Genomic DNA, 21,421 nt, shown 5'->3' on the forward strand with positions numbered 1-21,421 from the left:
ATCACTAAAACGTATTAAAAAGTTGTAACTGAACGTATTAAGTTGATTAAATAATGAAAGTTTTCTATTTTATTATTATGTGTATAATAAAAGTATATCGATACTGGATACTGCACAGGCTGTTAACTAATAACATAAAAAGTATGTTGTAATTTTTAAAGAAAATGTTAAAAACGGAGACATGTTATTGAAACGGTTATGATGTGTTGTTCTTAAAATGAAATTATTACGATTTTCGTATTATTATTTACATTAAAAAAAACCAAGACCCTGATCAGTCCCTCGATTGACGCTATTTTTATGCTTCGCTAAAAACATCCGAAGCATGTATTTTATCCAAACGCCAAATGAGATTAATATTTTTTATAGAAAAGCAAAACGCGAATAAAGAACAGAAAGAAGCTAAACAACAATAAATACCTCTTCCGGTGAACAATTCTTACATATTTGTGTGCCTATGACACATTAAAACATGCTTTCCTGCAAAACAAAAAGGAGGTATAAACAATTCGATTGCTTCACAACGCGCTTGCGCAAACCGTTGGTGGCGTTTTCGTCGCCTGCCCGAAACCATAACTTGTATCATTCTCTTGCCACTCGCGTCGAGAGATTCGTTTTAAATGGTTGGCGGTGGTATTTCTCTTCAGAGTAAGGGCACTACAGGACGAAGCACGTGATAGTCACGTTCTACGCTATGGTGGCTCTAACTTGCGATTCTGACAGACTACCTCTCTTGTAGATGTCCTAACAATTTTATCAGTTTGGGAAACATTTCACCTAATTCACAAAATTTTGAAGTTATATCTCAATAGTAATAAGTATGGTGTCCAGTGGAAAGGAAGTAATAATGCTGTTAACTTATGGAAGCGGGAGAATTGCATAGATACGTAAATTTAACCGCGAAATGAATTCTTATTATTGAAAAAGGCCAGCATTAATTTATCGACAGCTTTCTTTTCGAAAAAGGAATGTAAAATTTTTATTTTCTAATTTAAATCAGGTTAAAAAAATTACACGACGATGAAAGTGTATGTTTTATGAAAATACTCTGAAATATTCTTCCTAATACCGTTTGTTCTTTTCATAGAAATCACTAGTCAAAGATTCGTTTTAGAAATGAGAAACTATTTTTATGATTACATCCTAACGACTCAAAGAAATCGTCTTTGATATGACTATTGTTCTTTTGTTGCCATAAAACATTCAACAATATTCGCATCTCTTACCGGAAGGGACCGAAATCCAAATTTAGCTTTCCGGGAAAATGAAATAACTTCGGAAGTAACTCTGTAACTAAGTAAATAAAGCAAAACAAGAATTGGAAAGCTATAAATAAATTCAAATTCCGCTAGATGAAGTACGGTATGTAACAATGTCTTTCTAAAATAGTTGTTCAATGTTTGTGTAAAAGATTCATCAATTTAAAACTGGACTGGAGAAGTACAGACATTCCTGCAGTGAATAAAAAGATAATCTTCTTCGGAAAGAGAAATGAATTTTTAATTCACCAGTCTTTTGTGAACGCGAGCAAAGGAAAATCGTTTTATTAAAAAACGAAGGCCCTCCGGCATCTCTTACCTCGTATTAAAGAGTGAAATAAATTAAGCTTGAACCGAAACAGGACAGAAAAGATTGGAGATAAAATTAAACACAGAAACTTTAAAGTTAGAGTGAAAAAGAAAGAAAAATACTTGTTCTAGCTTCCTGTGGCACAACAGGAAAAAGCTCTTAGAAAAATCACTATTTTTTGTGTCTTCTTTGCCATGTAGCCCGGAGGGAGAAAGTCAACTTCTTTTGTGAAATACGACGTGAGTAGGACAGTAAATGTATTTTTGGTATAGAAACATTTCTCTGATTGTTTCTGGTGCCCTTTGGTTTTTTAACAATAAATCGTAAAGAGAAACAAAGGAAAATTTTGTTCCAAGGTTTTTATTATCCTTTTCTGACTTCAGGGAATACCTCAAATCCCTCATCATGAAAATCTCCAGGCATATAATCTTTTTATTCAGTGGAACACTGGGGATCGGTAAGTTTCTTTAATTAAGTCCTTATTTTTATTTGATATTTAGTATTTTCAATCTCAGTATAGGTATATTTTTATTAAAGACTTGCATTTAATCAGATTTTCGACGACAGCAAAAAATAAAATCATAAAAGAAATCATTTCTGAAAACATTTATTAAATATGTTTTAAACCACTGGTTCTAGAATACTTTAGAGCAGAGGTTCTGAACCTTTTGCTTAACAAGTACCATCTAAACAAAAACCGAACTAAATTACCCCACTAATTTACCCCACTAAATTTTACACCCCACTAAATTTTACCCCACTAAATTTTAAACTAAATTTTACAATGTACCCCACTAAATTTTACTAAATTTGTACCCCACTAAATTTTACAATGATTATTTTTCAATTTCTCAAATATTAAAAAAAGAGTACGTATATTTTGAAATTTGCACAACCTGTTGACTTTTTGTATTAAATATGCACACATAAAAATATTCGATTAAAACTGGTTGCCATTTTAATTATCAAAATTTAAGATATAATACTTAAGTTATAATGCTTACTAAGTTCTAATACTAAGTTATAATTCTAAAATTTAGTGTGATATTTAGGCCTGTTTAAGAGAGATCAATATCTTTATATCTGCTCTTATTTCACTTAGTTTTAACCGTAAATTAGGATCTTCTTTAAATTTTGTTCTACAATTCTGTGTCCATTATTTGAAATGCCTTTAATTTTTTTAATTTTTTTTTTTTTTCGATTTAGCCAAAAGTTAACAAGGACTGTTATTTTTTAGATCTTCAGTTAGAGTTCGATCACAGGAAATTTCTATCAATCGTTCTTTTTCTTCACGACATTTTTGAATTTAATAGTTAAAAATACTTTGTTTCCGCTGTTCAATCTGTATAGTGGTTAGCGTCTCTGACTGCCGTGCCGAAGGGCCCGGGTTCGAATCCCGGAGAAGGCATGGGTGTTTGTATAGTGTCGGCGCGGCATGGTGGCATTCTAAATATGCGGCAAATCGAAAGTCTTCTCGTGTGGTTAGGTGGGAAGGGAGAGGGGTGGGAGACCCTCGGACCCCTACCCCCCGGGGTGCTTTCCATCTAAATTGGAGACGGAACTGGGCTTAATTCGCACTGTCCCCTGAATGGTGCTCAAAGCTGTTGTCAACGGCAGGCGTAATCTAGCGCTCCTTGCCACGAGGAGTTTCGTAGGCTTGGTCAGACTAGGCCAGACAAGTGAGCATGAACAACAACAACTTTGTTTCTTTGCGTACACCACCGGTTGAGAGTTGCTGCTTTAAAGTACTATTATTTATATAGAAACGAAATCATATTTCAGAATAGATAGTTTATGTTAATTTATGATAAAGTCATTTTTAAAAATCTTTGGATTTAAAATTAATCAATCCATGTTACAAGATAAAAAGATGATGATAATAAAGATAAATAATAAAGATGACGATAATAAAGATAAATAATAAAGATGATGATAATAAAGGTAAATAATAAAGATGATATAAACGAGAGTGTATCAGTATTACTCCTAGGTAATAATTATAACTTGAAATACAAATACGTTAAATACGCAAAAGTTACTTTCTATTTAGAATTCCGTTTGCCATTGAATATGCGATTTCTTCAGATTGTATTTGTAAATATTTCAAGAGTGAAATTAGGTAATTTCCTTTTCATGAACTATGCTGCCCGATTCATAGACAATCTGATCAGAATTCCAATTTCAGACTATCATGAACGCCAGATAAAGTATACATTTCTAAAAATGAATCAATAGTAATCCTAGGTAATAATTATCATACAGAAGTTAGTTTTATTTAGAATGCTATTCTTCAATGAATATACGATTTCTTCAGATTTATTTATAAATATTTCAAGAGTGAAATTACATAATTTCTGTCTTATGAAATATACTGCCCAATTCATAGAAAATCTGGAGCACTATCTCAGTATCAGACTCTCATGAACGCCAGATAAATTATAAACTTTTAAATGACCTAAATGCAAGTGCGTCAATATTACCTCCAGGAAATAATTATATCTAATAATACAAATAAGCGAATCATATCTTAGTTTTTATTTAGTATGCTGTTCTTCAATGAAAATACAATTTTTAACAATTTGGGAAGCCAAAATTGTCTTCATTTTGACGGTAAAACCCCACTTCTGACACCAAAAATTGTTGCGCGCGTACGGGTTCGTTACGAAATGAATGCACAAGTCCGATGAAAAATGAACAAAAATGTATTATTATCACCACAAATATGCTTAAATTTCCTAACATATTTGTGCAGTATTACAATATCTATCAATAGTTATCTTTTAACTACTCAAACGTTCAAGAGAACTTAATTCAAAACAGCTAAAGAAATCCGCGAATTCGCTAGATTCAACTAGAGCAGTTTTCTAAACAAACTCTACAAACAACACAAACTAAGTAACTAACTAAAATCACTGAATTGAGAGGTTTTCCTCCTTTTTATAAGATTTTTAAATCGCGCGCGAAAACTTTCTGGAACTTTCTCGAAATCAAAAAGAGGTATTTATTAAAAGTTAAATGCACCCGCTCTTGTAATTTCAATTTTCCGGCTTAGCTTTCTTTAGCTGTTTTGAATTAAGTTCTCTTGAATGTTTGAGTACTTAGAAGATAAACTAACTACTGTGATAACTATTCTGATAACTACTGTGATAACTGCTAACTACTGTGATACATATTGTGATACTGCACGATTATTTGAGAACATTTAATCACATTTGTTGTGATATTTATAATTTTTTTTCATTTTTCATCGGACTTGTGTATTTATTTCGTAACGAACCCGTACGCATGCAACAATATTTATTTTAACAGAACATTTACTTATTTATGTATATTATAATAGACAATTTTCTAAATTTACAGAAGATCAGAAGTTAGGGATGACATGGATATTCATTATTTAGTTTCTGACGTAATAAATATGGTACCATTCCCCTTCATTCATGTTTTGGTTCTATTTATAACTATTCCATTAATTTTTGCATACGTAAACATGTGTTTTTGGACTTCAACTTTCATGTATCCGCAAGTAATCTATGCAGAAGGCCTCCAAGATAAAGAAGCTAATAGATAGATAAAGATAAATGTCCAAGATAAATTTCTGATAATGGATATAGTTTTAACTAAAAAATCGCTGAGATAAATAAATGTAACGGATGTTCATTATTAAATATTAATATTGGAAAGTGGGAACTTCTATTATAGGATACGCGACGTTATAGAGACATTAGGTTAATTGGAAAAGACGGAGAGATGAAAAATTAGCAACGCCTTCACCGGGAATCGAACCACGGACCTCTGGAATACCGGCCGGAACCACTACATCACGAAGGCACGCTAGGAAGGCGGAAAAAATACCTTATAACGTTAAAAATTTGGTCTTTTCTTCATATTAAAACAGATCATAATTGTAAGTCACAATAGTGGGTTTTATTGTCTTGTTCAATTTTGATTGATAACAATTATAATAAAAATTTTTATATCATAAGATTAATCCAAAACATTTATCAAATATTTAAAATACTTGAACGATATTCATAATCTTGATTTGTCTCAAAATATTTACTAAAGCCTTTTTAAGTTATATTTTAAATCAATCTAATGATATAAATTTTGATTTAAAGGAAGAAACATATTGAGCTAATAAATCATGTTCTTATATCCATACAAGTATTAATATAAAATCTTGTTTCTCTACGAGAAGCCTCCTGAATGCTTTTAACCTGTGCGATAAATCAATGTCTCTCGAACTTTTTGAACTCATGTCCTCACTTAAGTGACACAAAAATCCCATTAGCCAACAGCGCACGAAAAAGGTATGTCTCTTAGGAAATAAAATGTTGGGGAAAAAATGAAAATGCTCTTGAACATTTCAGACAATTTTCTTGTTATTTAAACTGAATTCTGCCTATTTTAATATACTAGGCTTTAATACATCAGGCCTATTTTAATAGAAAGGCATAATAAGGGGTTCAAAAAATTGCGCCCACGGTTCCTGATATTTGTACCCTAGTTTCAAATTAAACAAAGACGACATTTCTAAATTGATAATAATTCGGTATTAACTTATATTTATCGATTAGGGGAATGTCTTTACTCCCAGTCGGTCTTTAGACGCGGTTGTGATGCTGTAAATAATTAAAGGAGTTCCCAACAGGCTACCTTATATTAGAGTGATCAGCATATCAGTAACTCAGTAACTAAGAAATCTGGGTTCTATTTCTGGGGAATATTTTTTAATATTTTGAGAAATCCTCCTTATCTTCCCTTCCATGTCTCTTCAAACATGCTATTTCTTATACATTTGGGAGTCATTGAGAAAAAACCTTTTGAAGTAAAAACCATCTAATAAATCCTAAAAGCTTATAATTATTTTTATCAAAGAGCTAGAAATTTTATATGGAGGAATTCTTAAAGTGAGCAGAAAGCATACATATATCTGTATGCGCGTAATGCAAAAATGTGTAAATCAAAATTTTAACATTAATTGGCAGTAGTCCCTTAGCTCTCTATTTTAATTTAGTTATTTCTTTTTTCCATTCTAAAACAGCAACTGCTTAAAAGCTCTGAATTCGGTGATTTCAAACTTAATCCACGCTATATAATTTTTACATAACGTTAAAGAAGAAGATACTTACATAATGCTTCAGCAAAACATGATTTCAGATTTGGAAACCGAATCCTGTTATTAACCAATTATGATAAATTGACGGTAACTTACTAATATGCTAAAACTAAAGCATTCCGTATCAAACTTCCAATCTGGATGCTTCGCAGTCCTCTTCTTTTTGTTGTCTTGAGAACATGTTGATTTTTACCAATCTCCATTAATAGTATATATATATATATTTAATATATATATATATATTTTTAATATATATATATACTATTAATGGAGAGTGGTTATTAAACCATTAATAGTTTATATATATATTTAAAATAAAATTCTACCTTAACTTCAGATTTTGTTCTGTCTTAAATTATACATATAGTATATATATGTATGTATATTATAGGACAGAACAAAATCTGAAGTTAAGCTAGAATTTTATTTTAAATGAAAGTCATCTTAAATTCTTAGATATATAGTATATGTACACAATATCATAGCATCTAACTTAGATCTGTGTACATCTATGTGCGTGTGCATTTGCATATGTAAATATATATATAAATTTATATATATATATATGTATTTATATATGTGTGTGTATATATAATTTCACATTTTGTTTTATATAAAAAAATAATTTTTTTAAGTATTTCAGCACTATATACTGCTGAAAATTTATTACAGCAGACAAAATGTAAAATTTAGAACCAATTTTGCGCAAAGCCCCAAGAGAAGTGAAATTCAAAATCAATAAATTTCATAATAACCTATAAACTAAAGAAGTGGGAAACTAAAACCTAAAAATTAAGAAAACAAGAAATAAAATTCCCAAACCAGGAAAATACAAAAGAAGAGGAATGCAATTAAACCTGATATAACGTTATCAAGAGAAGGATACATCAGACTCAATTACAATCCTCTTCCACTTGAAAACCACTGAGTGTCTGTCCAATATTAGCTGATGAATTATTCTAAAGTATCTAATTATAACAATTCATCCAAAAATGTTGAAGTCCTTCCCGACGCAAAGTAAAATTTCCAATGTAAATTAAAGCAAAGGAATACAATTACACATTTTTTACTGAATTTAAAACTGAAATAAAGTAGAAATACAAAAATTCAGAATAAAAATACATATAAATAAAGCGGCAACTTGAATTTAAAACTTACTCAGAGAACGATGAATCAATCCAGTAGCGAAAAGTATTAAACACATCCAAATTTGAATAAATTAATAATTTGAATAAAGTAAATAACTAAATAATGTCAAAATCTACGAGAAATTAAACAACAACCCGCGAAAGGGTACAGTGATTAAGGGAATCATCTGCTATACCGAAGCGCCTGGGATCGAATGCCAGAGAAGGCATGAAAGCAAATTGCCTGTTCCCTCATTGGAGGTAACGACGGCCGCCTATTAGGTATCTCCATAATAAAAGGACCACCATTTCTCGCCTTAGGGGTGGCGAGAGCCTAAAAATGGCTACTGTCCGCCATTTAAAAAAATGTAAAAATGTATATATAAGTAAGATGTAACGAAATACGATAGCAGCCTTAAGAAATGATTTTTGACCACGAAATAGCTATTCTAAATTTTACGATCTTCCCCCTAAATCCATCTGTTCTCCCAAATGCGAAATCTTTCCATGTTACATAACGCTGCTTGAAAAAGGTATCTAAAACTAATGTTAACCAGTTACAGCTTCGATTACGTTTTGCATCTATTAGGTATAAATACCGCTCACGAGTAACTACGTTATCCCTTTTCCTAGCTTCTATCCTCCAAACAAATCTGCGCTGCTTATACTGTCTTCCCCAAAATCCTTACGTCGTACATGGCAATTATTGTGTGCTCACTACGATTAAAAAATATTTTGTCCGCAAAAGGATGATTTTTGATATGGGCAAAAAAAATATTGGTGATTTGTAGAAATTCAATTTTGTCATCTTCATCTGTATGCCTTAACCCATCAGCCGTGAGGGATATCGCAGACTGCTAAAACGTAACAACAGCTTCTACGTACTTAAAATATTACATATATATATATATATAATATGTATATATATGCACAAACATTTAGATAGATAGATAATGTAAACATATGTATGTATGTGTGTATATGTATGTACGCATTCGATATAGACCACAGGCCAAAAATCAAACTAAGATTTGACGGACCTCAAGAAACAGGGAAGCAAAATATGCCAAAAATAAAAGTGAAAAAAGTTATTTATATTTTTCTTTGCACTGTTATCAGATAAGCTATACCAGCTCTACCTAAACCTTATGACGGTATGTTTTCGATGTACTTAACACAGTTGAATTAGGCATTCTTTTTATATTCTAACATTGTTATTATTCATATTAGTCTTATTAATACTTTTCTATCGCTATCACTAATAAAAAAGGCCTATTTCAGCTCTGAAGTCTCAAGAAAGCCCACTTTAGTGAGTTCTACTATATTCTGTAGCATTTAACTGCTCTTTTTGCTTTCTGCCTTTATTCTCATTTAGGCTAGCTGTAGTTTGTAACATTTTTGTTTCCAAATTCCTGTTTTACATTCCCTAAGTTTGCTCACAAGTTAACCCACAACTTACTTCACAGCCCTTACACAGTTTTAGTTTTTAACTTCAAAGGGATGGTTTTCCTAGAAGGGCTATTAATTTCGTTTCAGCATTTTGTGACGTCCATTATAAAATGGCGTTTAACTTTTTATATTGCTGCCACCAAATATGATAGTTTTGCATAATATTTTATGTAAGCGACCTCATTTGAACGGCCTTTTTCAAAATGTTTGTTATATTTCTGAATTTATGAAATTTTTTTATTTGATTCCATTTACAAATAAATATACTATAACTACTATAAAACTCACTATAAAAGGGATAAAATTTATTATTTTGTGAATTTTATTCAAAAAACTCAAAATTGTACATCGAAATCAACAAAAACGTCAACCATCACTGAGAAAATAATGATGATAAATACTTATTTTGACCTTATTTAATGTATATTAACCCTAAGTATACAGTGAAGTAGAATAACTGGAACAATATTAATTTACTAGTAATGTACACTGTACAGTAATAGAAGTAATAGTAACGGAGGATGTGGGCACCATCCCACCACATCCGCCCTTATCTAGAGTTGACCATTTGGGAGCCACGTGGGGGTGTCGCACGGAGCGCCAAGACCGTCCCGTTTGCAGTGCTGCTGACCAATTCGCCGGCAAAGGTGCACTCCCAGCCAGGTGCCCAGGCCCAGTATTTATTGATTCTAATCAAACAACTAGTAATGTATGGCTAAATATGTTTGTCAATTAATCTCATCCTATATATGCTGCCACATTCCTAGATGATTATAAACCTGTACAAATAGCTCATGGCGCACAGGCGGTCAAACGGTAAAGTCACTGAACACTGGTAGTTCGGTCTGAGGTTCGAATCCCGCAAGTAGGCTGGCTTGCATAGGCGTTTTTGTGTTTTTTCCCATGTGTAATGTGTATACAAGCCGTATTTTCTTAGAAAGTTCTCCACGAAGGCATCTATCCCCTTAGGTCGATAGCCCTTGAAGTTTGCCGTTATTAAATAAAACAAATATATCATTTCTATTTATATAAATCTCATATTCAGTTTTATACTTTCTTTTTGCTTTTATTTCAGTTCAGCTTTATGTACTTTGTAAACTTATCACATCTTTTATAACCTTGAATGTAAATTGATGTTTTAGCTGTCTGAAATATTTGAAATGTCTGCAGTATAATTAATGCTAAACTCTGTACTCTGCGTCACAAGAAATAAAATTAAGTTCCTAGCTCCTATTCAATAATTACAACAATTTTATCTCCTGGATCTTAAGTAATGAAGTTAGATGTACATTTGATGCTTCGGAACGCGAGAGAGTCTAGTATCGAAGTTGCTCAAAATCACACGTTTAGTATGGGTAATCAATAGGTTACGAAGAAGGGTCCTAGTCTTACGTCTGAGGGTAATTGCCATACTTAATTAATGACACGCTCGGATTTTTGCAACGCAGGTAAAATTAATAAAGGTACTGACGGATTAAAATTAATGGCGACTCAAAGTCAATTTAGGAGATTCTGAATCAGGAGATGAGTATTATTGTTGATATCTGCTGAAGAGCAATTTAAGAGTTTTTTATTTGATTAATGGAGTTTGGATTACTCGCGGATATTAACTTCTTTTTTATACGTGTACATCACGTATCAGATATTAGGTTCCTACATACTTACAAGCTTCACACTCAAACTTCACGGCATCCCTATCTATCTTTAACGACTCCTCTCTTAATGACTTCAACTCTAATGACACAAATAATTGGCATAATAATAACCAATGGAAATAAAAATGCACTATTTATGTAAGTGTCATGATTTATGAGCAGTAGTGTCTTCAATTGTTAGAAAAATTTTGTATATTTGCGCATCACATATATTGTTCTTAATGTCTCAAAATAACAATTAGTGCAAATGTTACAACTTATGTGACTGTACATATACTTAAATGTACTTATAACATCACATACCTAAACATACTTATACGAATAATATATACATACTTAAATGTGAAATATATATACTTAAATGTGACTTATATCAGAGTTATTTTTCTCAAAATTTCAAAATGTCTTTCCGTGGTTTAAAAAGCCTATCCATGGTTCAATTCTTGCGTGATTTAAAGAGCTTACTCTAAAAATACACAGCATTTTAATTAATAATATTATACAACCTTTCATTTCCATATTTTTTCCATGTTAATCATGTACTTATGATACTTGCAATATATTTTGTGACGAATTTGTCTGAAATGGGAAAAATAGAAAATACTTCTTTGAGTTTATGAATGTTGCATAGCGCTTTAATTGTCTGAGTTGCAAATAAACCTCAGAATTATCAGTAAATTAACACCCTTAAAGTTCTTAAACTTATCAGCAAATTAACATCTGGAACAGTAAGCTTTAAAAATATCTGATTGCAATGAACGTTTTCCACCAAAAAACGTTCTTAATAATATTAGAAAAAGAGACATGAAAGCAGTACCTATAGAGAGGACAGTAAAAACTACCCAAATCTATGATTTCCTGCTAACAGTTTTTTAGTTTTTCCAAGCCTTCGGCCCAGAAACTTGGTGGCCACCAGTCCAAACACAGATTAACATCATTTTCGGGCGTCCTGCGCAGAATGGTAGATAGCACCAGCAATATGTAGGTGCAGTGTGGAAAAGGTAGATGTCCGAGGAAGCGATGGTGGGTGGCTGAGGCAAAAGATCCCATGCGAATTTGTGCAGAGATATCTATCCAGAAGATTTCAGACACATGAGGTCTTGCATTATCTAGATGGAACATTACCATTTTGCTTCAGAACTCAGTTCGACGTTTTTCCTTGAGAGGAGAGTCAACACGGACTAGCGTCTCCCTGTACACCTTACTTTCGAGGGTTTTACCTTTCTCCAGATACTCTTTAAGGTATTTCTCCCGCCTTCTGAGCGAACCTTCGGGGTGTAGTGGACTGCACACTTAGCGCGTAATTGAGAGGTTCGCGGTTCGATTCCCGGTGAAGGCGTTGCTAAATTTTCATCTTGCCTGCTTCCCCAAAATACATAATGGCTCTACAGTGGCGCCCGAACTAAAAGGGTGTTGGATGATGATACTCCTCAACCAGGATTTGGCGATTGGGTCTCCTAAAGTCCCCAGTCGGCCTTTATAAGGAAGTGTATATAAGGTATTTATCCCGCGTTCTTAGAAAGAGTTCATGGTTTAGTGGTCTGCATGCTCAGCGCGTAATTGAGAGGTCCGCGGTTCGATTCCCGGCGAAGTCGTTGCTAATTATCCATCTTGCCTGCTTCCAAAAGTACCTAATGTCTTACAAATCTATGTGGATAATACCAAGGCAGTCCCATTAGATACAAAACATGATCTTTTTGTTAATTAAATTGCGCTTTGCGACACTACCGACGGGCTCATGGACCGCAGACCAGCTCCCTTTCCAGCCTCTGTTGTTGAAGTAAATTCACATTTTATCGCAAGTGACGATCTGGTCCAGAATTTAACGGGAACTGTTTGCGCAAACGGTATTTGCGTTAAAGGGAAAATTTCGTTGCAGCCTGATATATATATAATTTTTAATTTCTATTTCTTAAAAAAGAAATTTGTACACATATATTATAATGTTCGTTCTCATTATTTTAACAATATCCTTTTCGGTTAGTAATATATTTTTATATATAATAATCTTTAACAGTATGTTTTTGAGACTCATTATACTAAAAATATGGTTTTCATTATTCGAACAAAATATTTTGTTTCTAAGAATATATTTTTATATTTAACAGTACATTTTTGGTACTCATTATACTGACACTATAATAACTTAACGCCCTTAAATAATATTAAACGCTCAGAATAGTGGGAATTAAAAATGTTTTTTTTTTTAAATTTCGGTTTTTAAACAAGAAATTTTGTACACATATATTTTAATATTCGTTTTCAAATACGTATAAAATATTTAAACTAATTTTTTCTCTTAACAGATAAATAATTTTTAAATAAAAATTTTAAATGCTTCTTGCGGTGTACTTTTCGGTATTTTATTCTAATCTGTTCATAAAAGTATTTAAATTGCCTTCATTAAAAATATTTTTATATCCGTTATTGGATATAAAAATTATATTATTGAATATGACAGATAACAAAATTTTAAAAGTTGTTTTTATGAACTCAAACCCGATTTGGAAAGAAATACACATTTTGTTAAGTATTATCACAATTTTAAACTTCTTAATAAATTGATATCCGAAAATGCATACTCACATCTACTGCAGCACTAGATGCACTAGTTTCTTCCAAATATCATTCATTTATAACAAAATTGGGTCACATGGAGCATTTTAAAGACATATGAACTGCGAAAAAATCTGCTTTCAGAAAAATGCATTTTTCAAGTTTTCTTCAAACATACCTCTAATGCATATTCATGAGAAATAAATTATCTTTGCATAGATTTCATTCATATAAAGATGGCGCGCGCAATGAAAAGTCCAAATAAAGCAGCTAAATCTCATCTTCACCTCATACGGAGAAGAAACAGGAACGCACCTGTCAAAAGAGGCCTTTTAACTGTTTAACGAAATTGTTCCAATTGGTTCTCCATGCCAAGTATCTCTGAGTGATTATAAATGATCGCTTCCAATTGTTGGTAGATTCTCCACTCTGGACATAAAGAAAAAAGCGGCCCATCTACACGTCTACGATCAGACCGATCATGACTTATACATCTTCGGCCTAAGTCGCCCTCACCAAAACTGACCTCAATAAATTATGTGTTGTGCAGAACTGCCATCGCAGGATGATCACGAATGGTCATTGCCTTCAAGATGATCTCAAGATCGACTCCTTAGATAAGTTCATCGCAAATAAAAATCGAAATTTCTTCAGCGAAGCTCAGGACTGCAATCATATGCGTCAATTTTACTTCTTTGAGTATTGAATATTGCACGAAGGCAGGCACCTTAGACCATTCACTGCACTTATCCTAAAACTTTGCTACTTAGGATTTTACCCTGTGTTTACTTTGCAATATTTAAACGCTTAAAGTTTCGGCCTTAAATAGTTTTCAACCGGCCGCCGATTTATTTCCAGTACATTCTGCTTCTTGAAATTACTGTAAAGCAATAAGAGAGAGAGACTACAGTTACAGCTAACATAGCGGTCAATTACATTTATTCAATTTCATTACATATTACGATGATAGAGGAACCGGACCAAAATGTCACCAAATTGTCTCAAATTCGACCGCTTCTGGCGATTTTTCGCCAAATTACCGAAATACCCATTTACTCAATGTTAAATGCACTTGCCCCTGTATTCCTACTTTTCCGGCACAGCTTAAAAATTTGTTCCACGTTACGTCACACAGAAAAATGCAAAAATTTTACATATAACTGCACTAAAATAATCTATCTATGTACAAAATTCATAATAATATTTCTATTTCTAAATATAAATTCACTGACAGTTAGTAACTGACATTTTTAGCTAGAATAATAAAGACTGTATATATGTTATGAACACCAGTAGATATTATTTCATACAATGCAGTTACGTATACTGAATAATGCAAGCGCAAAGGAAAACTTCGAAATTTCGGCCGATTTAACTATTTCAGAGAATAGCATTCCCTTATGTTAAGGTTAAAGAAATAAATGAGTACAAATGATTTAAAATTTTACGATTTTATAATTATTATTTATTATAACTGTAAACAAAATATAAAATAATACCTTGAAAAAGTAGCATAATGTTAGCATATTTGTAATAAAAGTGTACAATGTTTTTTGATGCATATATGACTTTAATAAAAGTGACAACAGACAAAAATTATTTATGAAGTAAATTACAATTTTTAGATATTCTAAATCTTAATACACAAAAGATTTACTTAAAAAATGTGAGAAAATTCCGATGTCATATGTGTCACAATTCCTTTACTAATACATAAAGTATCATAATATGCAGAACATATATTAATCATGATCATTTTTAGAAAGGGCTATTAGCCAAGAAAGGCTATTAATTTCGTTTTGGTATTTTGCGTTGGTTCACTATAAAAGAATCACTTTTCAAATTATTGCCACAAAATGATAGAGCCCTGTATTATATTTAAAGAAATTAGGTAATAAAGAATCTGCATGAATGCTTGTATGTTTCTCGCCTTTTGAATAAACAACGGTACCTAGAGAAATTCAGTTATGAATAACCTAGTCCTCCACTCGAATATGGGCATCTGGAAGCCCAAATTTAGAAACTGGAATTGGTTTTATTATCTATTTCATATTTTTTAAAACTTTAAAACGAATGTTTGATTAACAAACTCAACAATTTCAAAGTGCTCCATTAACATCGTGTGCGCCATTTTAATTAAAATATTTGATTAACAAAACGATTTCAAAGCGAACAATGGCAACACTGTACGGAAAAAAAAACATTTTATCCCCAGCGCTCGAGGCTGGGTATCAACAATTGTAAAGATATGCTGTTTTACTGTTTATAAATATTTTTTTTATGTTGCCTTTAAATTGAATTTCAGGTGGTTTAAGTGCGAAGAACATAATATTTAATAAATAAAGCTAACACGCAAAACAATTAAATAAAGCCACTTTGGGTATAATATTAAATCTGAAAGGTTTGAGATTTTTTTTTTAATTATATGTGTTGTTGTCATTCCATATTTTCTAGTATAGTAACAATCAACATAATACATTTCAACAATGCTTTCCTTTCTCTCATTGCAAAATTTCACTGCCTAATATATTGATAACAATCCTGTAGCATACATATTAGTATAATTTACGTTTAGCCTGACATAATAAATTTATTTTTGACAAAAACTCATTTAAAGTTTTCTCCTAAAATCAAAATACATTTTATTTAATTGAAAAGCTCGTTTAAACAAAGCATTTGACAACATATAATGGTAACTAAAGTTTTAGCAAAAGAAAATGTTCCTAGCTATTGATCCTTGCGACAAAAATATGTGAAAGGTGTCTTTCGTTTCGGGTTTCTTATTATTCAGTAATACAAGGGCAAATTTTTTATACGCTAGACTTTTCCTAAAGGAAATGGGTGAATCGCAATTTACTGCGCAATTCATATTTTGCCCTTGACGTTGACGACAGCAATAACTAGAACAGCACTGGAAGGAAAACGGAATTATTCCCGAATTTATATGTATGTATTCTTGTGAAATACTCATATGAAACCTTCCACTTTGAAATACAATACTACTTTCGCATTCCACTCTTCCTTCCATTCACCTTCATCTTCAATATGCCTTAAGCTGAAAAAATTGTGAAAAATGCTCTTCTGGTGAATCTTTTGGACACGGGAAAGTTGGTTTTCTTCAGAACACTGTTGAAGCAGAGTAAACGATTTTACAGTAAACAATCGTTTTACTCTGAAAGATGTGAGGAAATTTATTTGAAAGAAGAAAAGTATTTCAGTCAAAGCTGCAGTGAAATAAAAACCGTACATTTTGAAAAATTTCTCACGTAACCAGAAGAAAAGTTTAGAACTTCAGCGGGTAATTTTTAAGAATCAACGAACATAGAATTTTTTTCTCAAGTTTTAGTTCTTTTTTTTTTTTTTTTTTTTTTTTTTTTTTTTTTTTTTTTTTCGGTTATAATCTTACGAGGAATCTGAGTAAATTCTCCTTAAAGAAATTTTCTGATCAGAAATGATGTAATTTCATTGTTGTTTAAAATACTGCACTATAATCCACATTAAAAAGTATTAAAAATTTCTAATTTCTTTAAAATCAATTCAGAAGCAATACATCAATTTTGAATGAGTGTAAGCTAAGTGTAATTTAATAAGGTTGACTTATTGAAGAATTAGTAATAAGCGATTACAAATAATTCTTACCAATTTTTAAATGAAATCCAAAACAAGCTTATCACAAGTGAACGTAATATGTTTTGAGTTTTGATACAGAAATACATAATATTATAAATTCCAAATTGCAGGTATTTCTTGTTTTTATTTATTATGTCGTTATAGTTCACATGTTTCAATTAATTTATTATTCTGAATGACTCTGGACATTTCTAACAAAAATCTCTTTTTTTTTTTAGTCCAAAGGGATATGAATCCCGAAGGACTATTAGTTTCGTTTTGGCATTTTGCGTCGCACGGATAAATGTTGGTTCACGTTTCAAACTGTTGCCATAAAATGTTAGAGTCCTGCATTATATTTGAAGAAATTAAATAATGAAAATCTGCGTAAATTTATGTATATTTCTCACATTGTCATAAAATAACGGTATATAGAGTCATCGAATTTTGAATAACGTAATCCTCCAACGAATACGAGCATGCGGAAGACCAAATTTGAAATTTGAAATTTGTTTTATGATCGATTTCCTATTTTTTAAAACTTTGACGAATTTTTGATTAACAAACTCAAGGATTTCAAAGCGAGCAATGGCAACGTTGTGCGGAAAAAACATTTTTATCTCCAGCGCGTGAGTCTCTGTATCGGAAATTCTAAAGATATGCTCGTTTTAAAACTATTTTGCGATATTGCTGTTGCACTGGATCTTATGGTTTAAGTGCGAGGAACATGATATTTAATAAAGAAAGGTAACACACAAAATGTTAAAAAACGCCCCTTTGAACGTAATTTAAAATCTGAAACATTTCAGATTTTTTTTTTTTTTTTTTTTTTTTATAAATTTCATGGTAGTAAACTTATACAGCTAAATTAAAAGACTATTTCAAACATATGCTTACCCAATCGTTTTATAATAAATAAAAATTATAGGGGAGAGTAAATAATTGAAGGTTAAAAACATAAATAGTTCCAGAAACTTTTTTAATTTTAATACACATACATATTTATTTATATATTACTAACACATACAGATAAAGTTATATATATATATATATATATACGTGGCGTTTTCCATATATATATATATATATATTGTATGACCGTTCTGCATCTTCATTTTAGTCGATTGATTGACAAAAATGATCTAGAATTTTAATCCCAAGTTTACACCCAGGCCATTTATTTCCAATAGACTCTAATGATTATTTAATGTTAATTGAATCTAGTATACATATTTTAATAATAACACCTCTTTGTTAATATATTAAGCCTTTCTTTTGGTATAATATGATGTTTCATAATAATACAAGTAAAATTCACATAATGTTTCTAAATTATTTAAAAGAATTTTGTTTAAAAATAATTATAAATCTTCGGGAAAGATGCTGCATTATAACTTAAAAATTTTGCTTACGATCTTAAAGTTAATAATTTTATATGCATTTGAAAAAAAGAAATTAGTGCTGTATATTCAAAAATTCTTATCTATAACCGTTAGAGAAAAAACAATAACTAAAAATCAGAGCCAATATAGCTATGATTTTAGATTATTCGGGGCCTATAATCAAAGGCCGTACATGATTATAAAGATCCATCATATAACACACTGATTGCTCAAAATATTTTTAATAAGAATGGGTAACCTTTAATATTTGAGCCAGTAGTTGAAATTTACCCTTTCATACAGTGACCCAGGCTCGATGCATTACAACAGCATTTCAGCACTTTTGATCAATCTGACTTTAAAGGAAAGGAGGCAATCCTTTCGTTTTTCGAAAAGATGTTTCGCAATATAGAACAGTACTGAACAGAGGTTAACATTTATTGCCACTTACGCGACTCATCGGCTGTTTAAAATTGCACCAAAAAGAACTATGGCGCATTTTCTCTGGCAAATGAAATCTTCGATGAGAATTTCAGGAGGATCGAGAACGAAAGAGTATACTATGATAGGTAGGTAGGTGACGGAAGACGGGGACGCCTGGTGGCTACCAGAGATAAACAGGCATGTGTCCCTCGCCTTCCACTATCTAATGGCAACAACTCCCTGTGGCCTCAAGAGTCCACACCGGGAGCTTATTAAGGATGCAGAAGTTTACATGGCCAAACAGGGGCGACTTATTAACATTGCTTGACTAATTACATAATTACAGGTATGAGACTTTTGGGACGGATTTACAGGTGAGGGGCTCAGAGCTAGGTACTAAATGTATGAAAACACAAAAACATGAAAATGTACAGAAAACACACACGCAGAGGGGAAAAAAGGGGGGAGAGGGATACACTTGATTAACGCTGAAGACTTATGACAAATAAAGCACACTTAAAAAGTAATAATACACATATACCACATGTCAAATACATATTTGGCCTCATTGATCACATATACTGTACATTGTGGGGTGTGTTTACAGACGAGAGGCCATAAGATGGGAATAACATGTGATTGCTGGACATTGATATGGGGGACACGTAGAGGTCCGGCGAATATATATTTGTGGAGCGCATAGGTTGCTGAGTATATGAGCATGCCGAGCGCGGTGACATGTTAGCAGCACAGGGTGATATTCATGTTGACTTCTGTTAGTGGCGGACGTTGTGGGATTATGCAGCGTCGCATACATCTTGGCCCATAGCGGCGAGCTGGTCAATGACCTTACAGATTTTATTGATTGCAGGTTTGTTTTTAATAATGAACCGTTGAAAGGCGTCTGTAGGAGGAGTGGGATGCTTAATGTGGTTGTCTGCTGTGAGTGGGCAAGAGTAGATATAGTGGTCTGGTGATCCAAGGTGGTCGCACACGCAAGCATCTGTAGTGGAGATGTTGTGCCTATAATAATATGCTGGATAGGGGCCATGTCCCGTTATGAACCGAGTGAATTGGGGTATATCTATGAGGCGTGATAGAGAGACTTTGGGTAGGAGATTGTAGGTCCGTCGTCCGGTGTCACACGCGTTCCATTCCTCTTGCCATATTTTGAGTAGGTCTTCTTTGAGAAGCCTCTTTAGATGCGATGGTGGTGCACGCATACGGATTTGCTGAACTTTAGAACTGATGGCGGCTTCTTTGGCTAGGGTGTCTGCTGCCTCGTTTCCAACTAGACCAGCATGCGCCTTGACCCAGGTGAGGTGAATGCGTTGCTAGTGGTTTACAGAGAGTAGCTTTTGGATTTCGGAGATAATTGGGGAGGTGTGGCTTAAGTTTTGAATCGCCAGGAGTGAAGATTGGCTGTCTGTACAGATGCATGCTTGGTGGTAGCCGTTACATAGTATGTCGTTGGTGGCGTTGAGGATGGCCAAGGCTTCTGCCTGGAACACACTATTGAAGTGCCGAAGTGCTGCCTTCCAACTGGTATGTTCATCATTTTGGTGGTAGCAAATGTAGGCGCTACCAACTCCGTCTTCAATCTTGGATCCATCGGTGTAGTAGACGTACGTAGCGTTGGGAATACTAGAATTGCTAGTGTTGTCTATGGTGATGCGGAAGTTTCTTCCTTGAATGCCTGGGTGTGGGCGTTGGGTGGGGCGAGGGTTTTCATATAAGGTCGGACTGTGGGTTGTATCGTGGAAGGTGGCGTCTTTGCATAGTTGCAGGACTCTGGTTATTGTAGCTTCTTGCTCGGCTCTAAGATATAGTGGCGGTATGCCTGCAAGGATGATGGCCGCAGAGGTGGCTGTGGTGCGAAAACCTTTGCACATCATTAGTGCGAAAGGTCTTTGGATGGTCTGTAGTTGTTTACGTTTCCGGCTTTGCATCGGCTTCGCCCATATTGCGGCAGCGTACAGGACTATGGGTTCAATCATTGTCGTGTACAAAATTTTGTTAATATATGGGTTTCGTCCCCAATTTATACCTTGAAATTGACGGGCCTTGCGTGCAATGGCTTGTGTCTTAATTTTGAGTTGCTGTAGATGTGGGATCCATGTAAGGCCTTTGTCCCATATTAAGCCTAAATACTTGAGCTCTTTGACGATTTTTAGATTTTTCTGTTGGAGTTTAATACATGGATTTCTTCTTGTGTTGGTGCCTGGCTTGGGAATGATAAGAGCGGTTGATTTGGCAGTGGAGATGGTTAATTTGAGTTCTTGACAGAGGAAGCTGAATTTTTGTAATATTTGAGTGCTTCTGTGTTCCAATTCGTTTCTGGTGCGACCCTGGATTAGGAACGCAACGTCCTCTGCATAGGCAACTAGTTGTGTATGCTGTGGCCAGTTGGTGGAGATGATGCTGTTGAAAGTTAGATTCCAGAGCACTGGGCCGGCGCAAGATCCTTGCGGGGCATCCTCTCTCCTGCTGTTTGATGGTTGTCCCGTTGTTGTGTGGGACCAGGAGGAA

The 21,421-nt window shown here is 33.2% G+C and overlaps 1 protein-coding gene across 2 annotated transcripts in view; it reads left to right on the forward strand.

Moving 5' to 3' along the window:
• Nucleotides 1–616: 616 nt before the first annotated feature.
• The window catches only part of LOC118197677 (cell adhesion molecule Dscam1-like), a 952,054-nt gene continuing 931,249 nt past the window's right edge, over nt 617–21,421 (forward strand). For both annotated transcript variants that reach the window (XR_015042957.1, XM_085823340.1), the window contains exon 1: nt 617–2,026. Coding sequence is in view for 1 of the 2 variants with exons in the window: in XM_085823340.1 (XP_085679466.1) it covers nt 1,975–2,026 (52 nt within the window). In the remaining variant the exon portion in view is untranslated. The remainder of the gene's footprint in view (nt 2,027–21,421) is intronic.

This window comes from Stegodyphus dumicola, chromosome 9 (assembly GCF_044657685.1).
Source record: "Stegodyphus dumicola isolate Sdum_Otavi_A_Nest chromosome 9, ASM4465768v1".
NCBI classification, from domain to species: Eukaryota; Metazoa; Arthropoda; class Arachnida; order Araneae; family Eresidae; genus Stegodyphus; species Stegodyphus dumicola.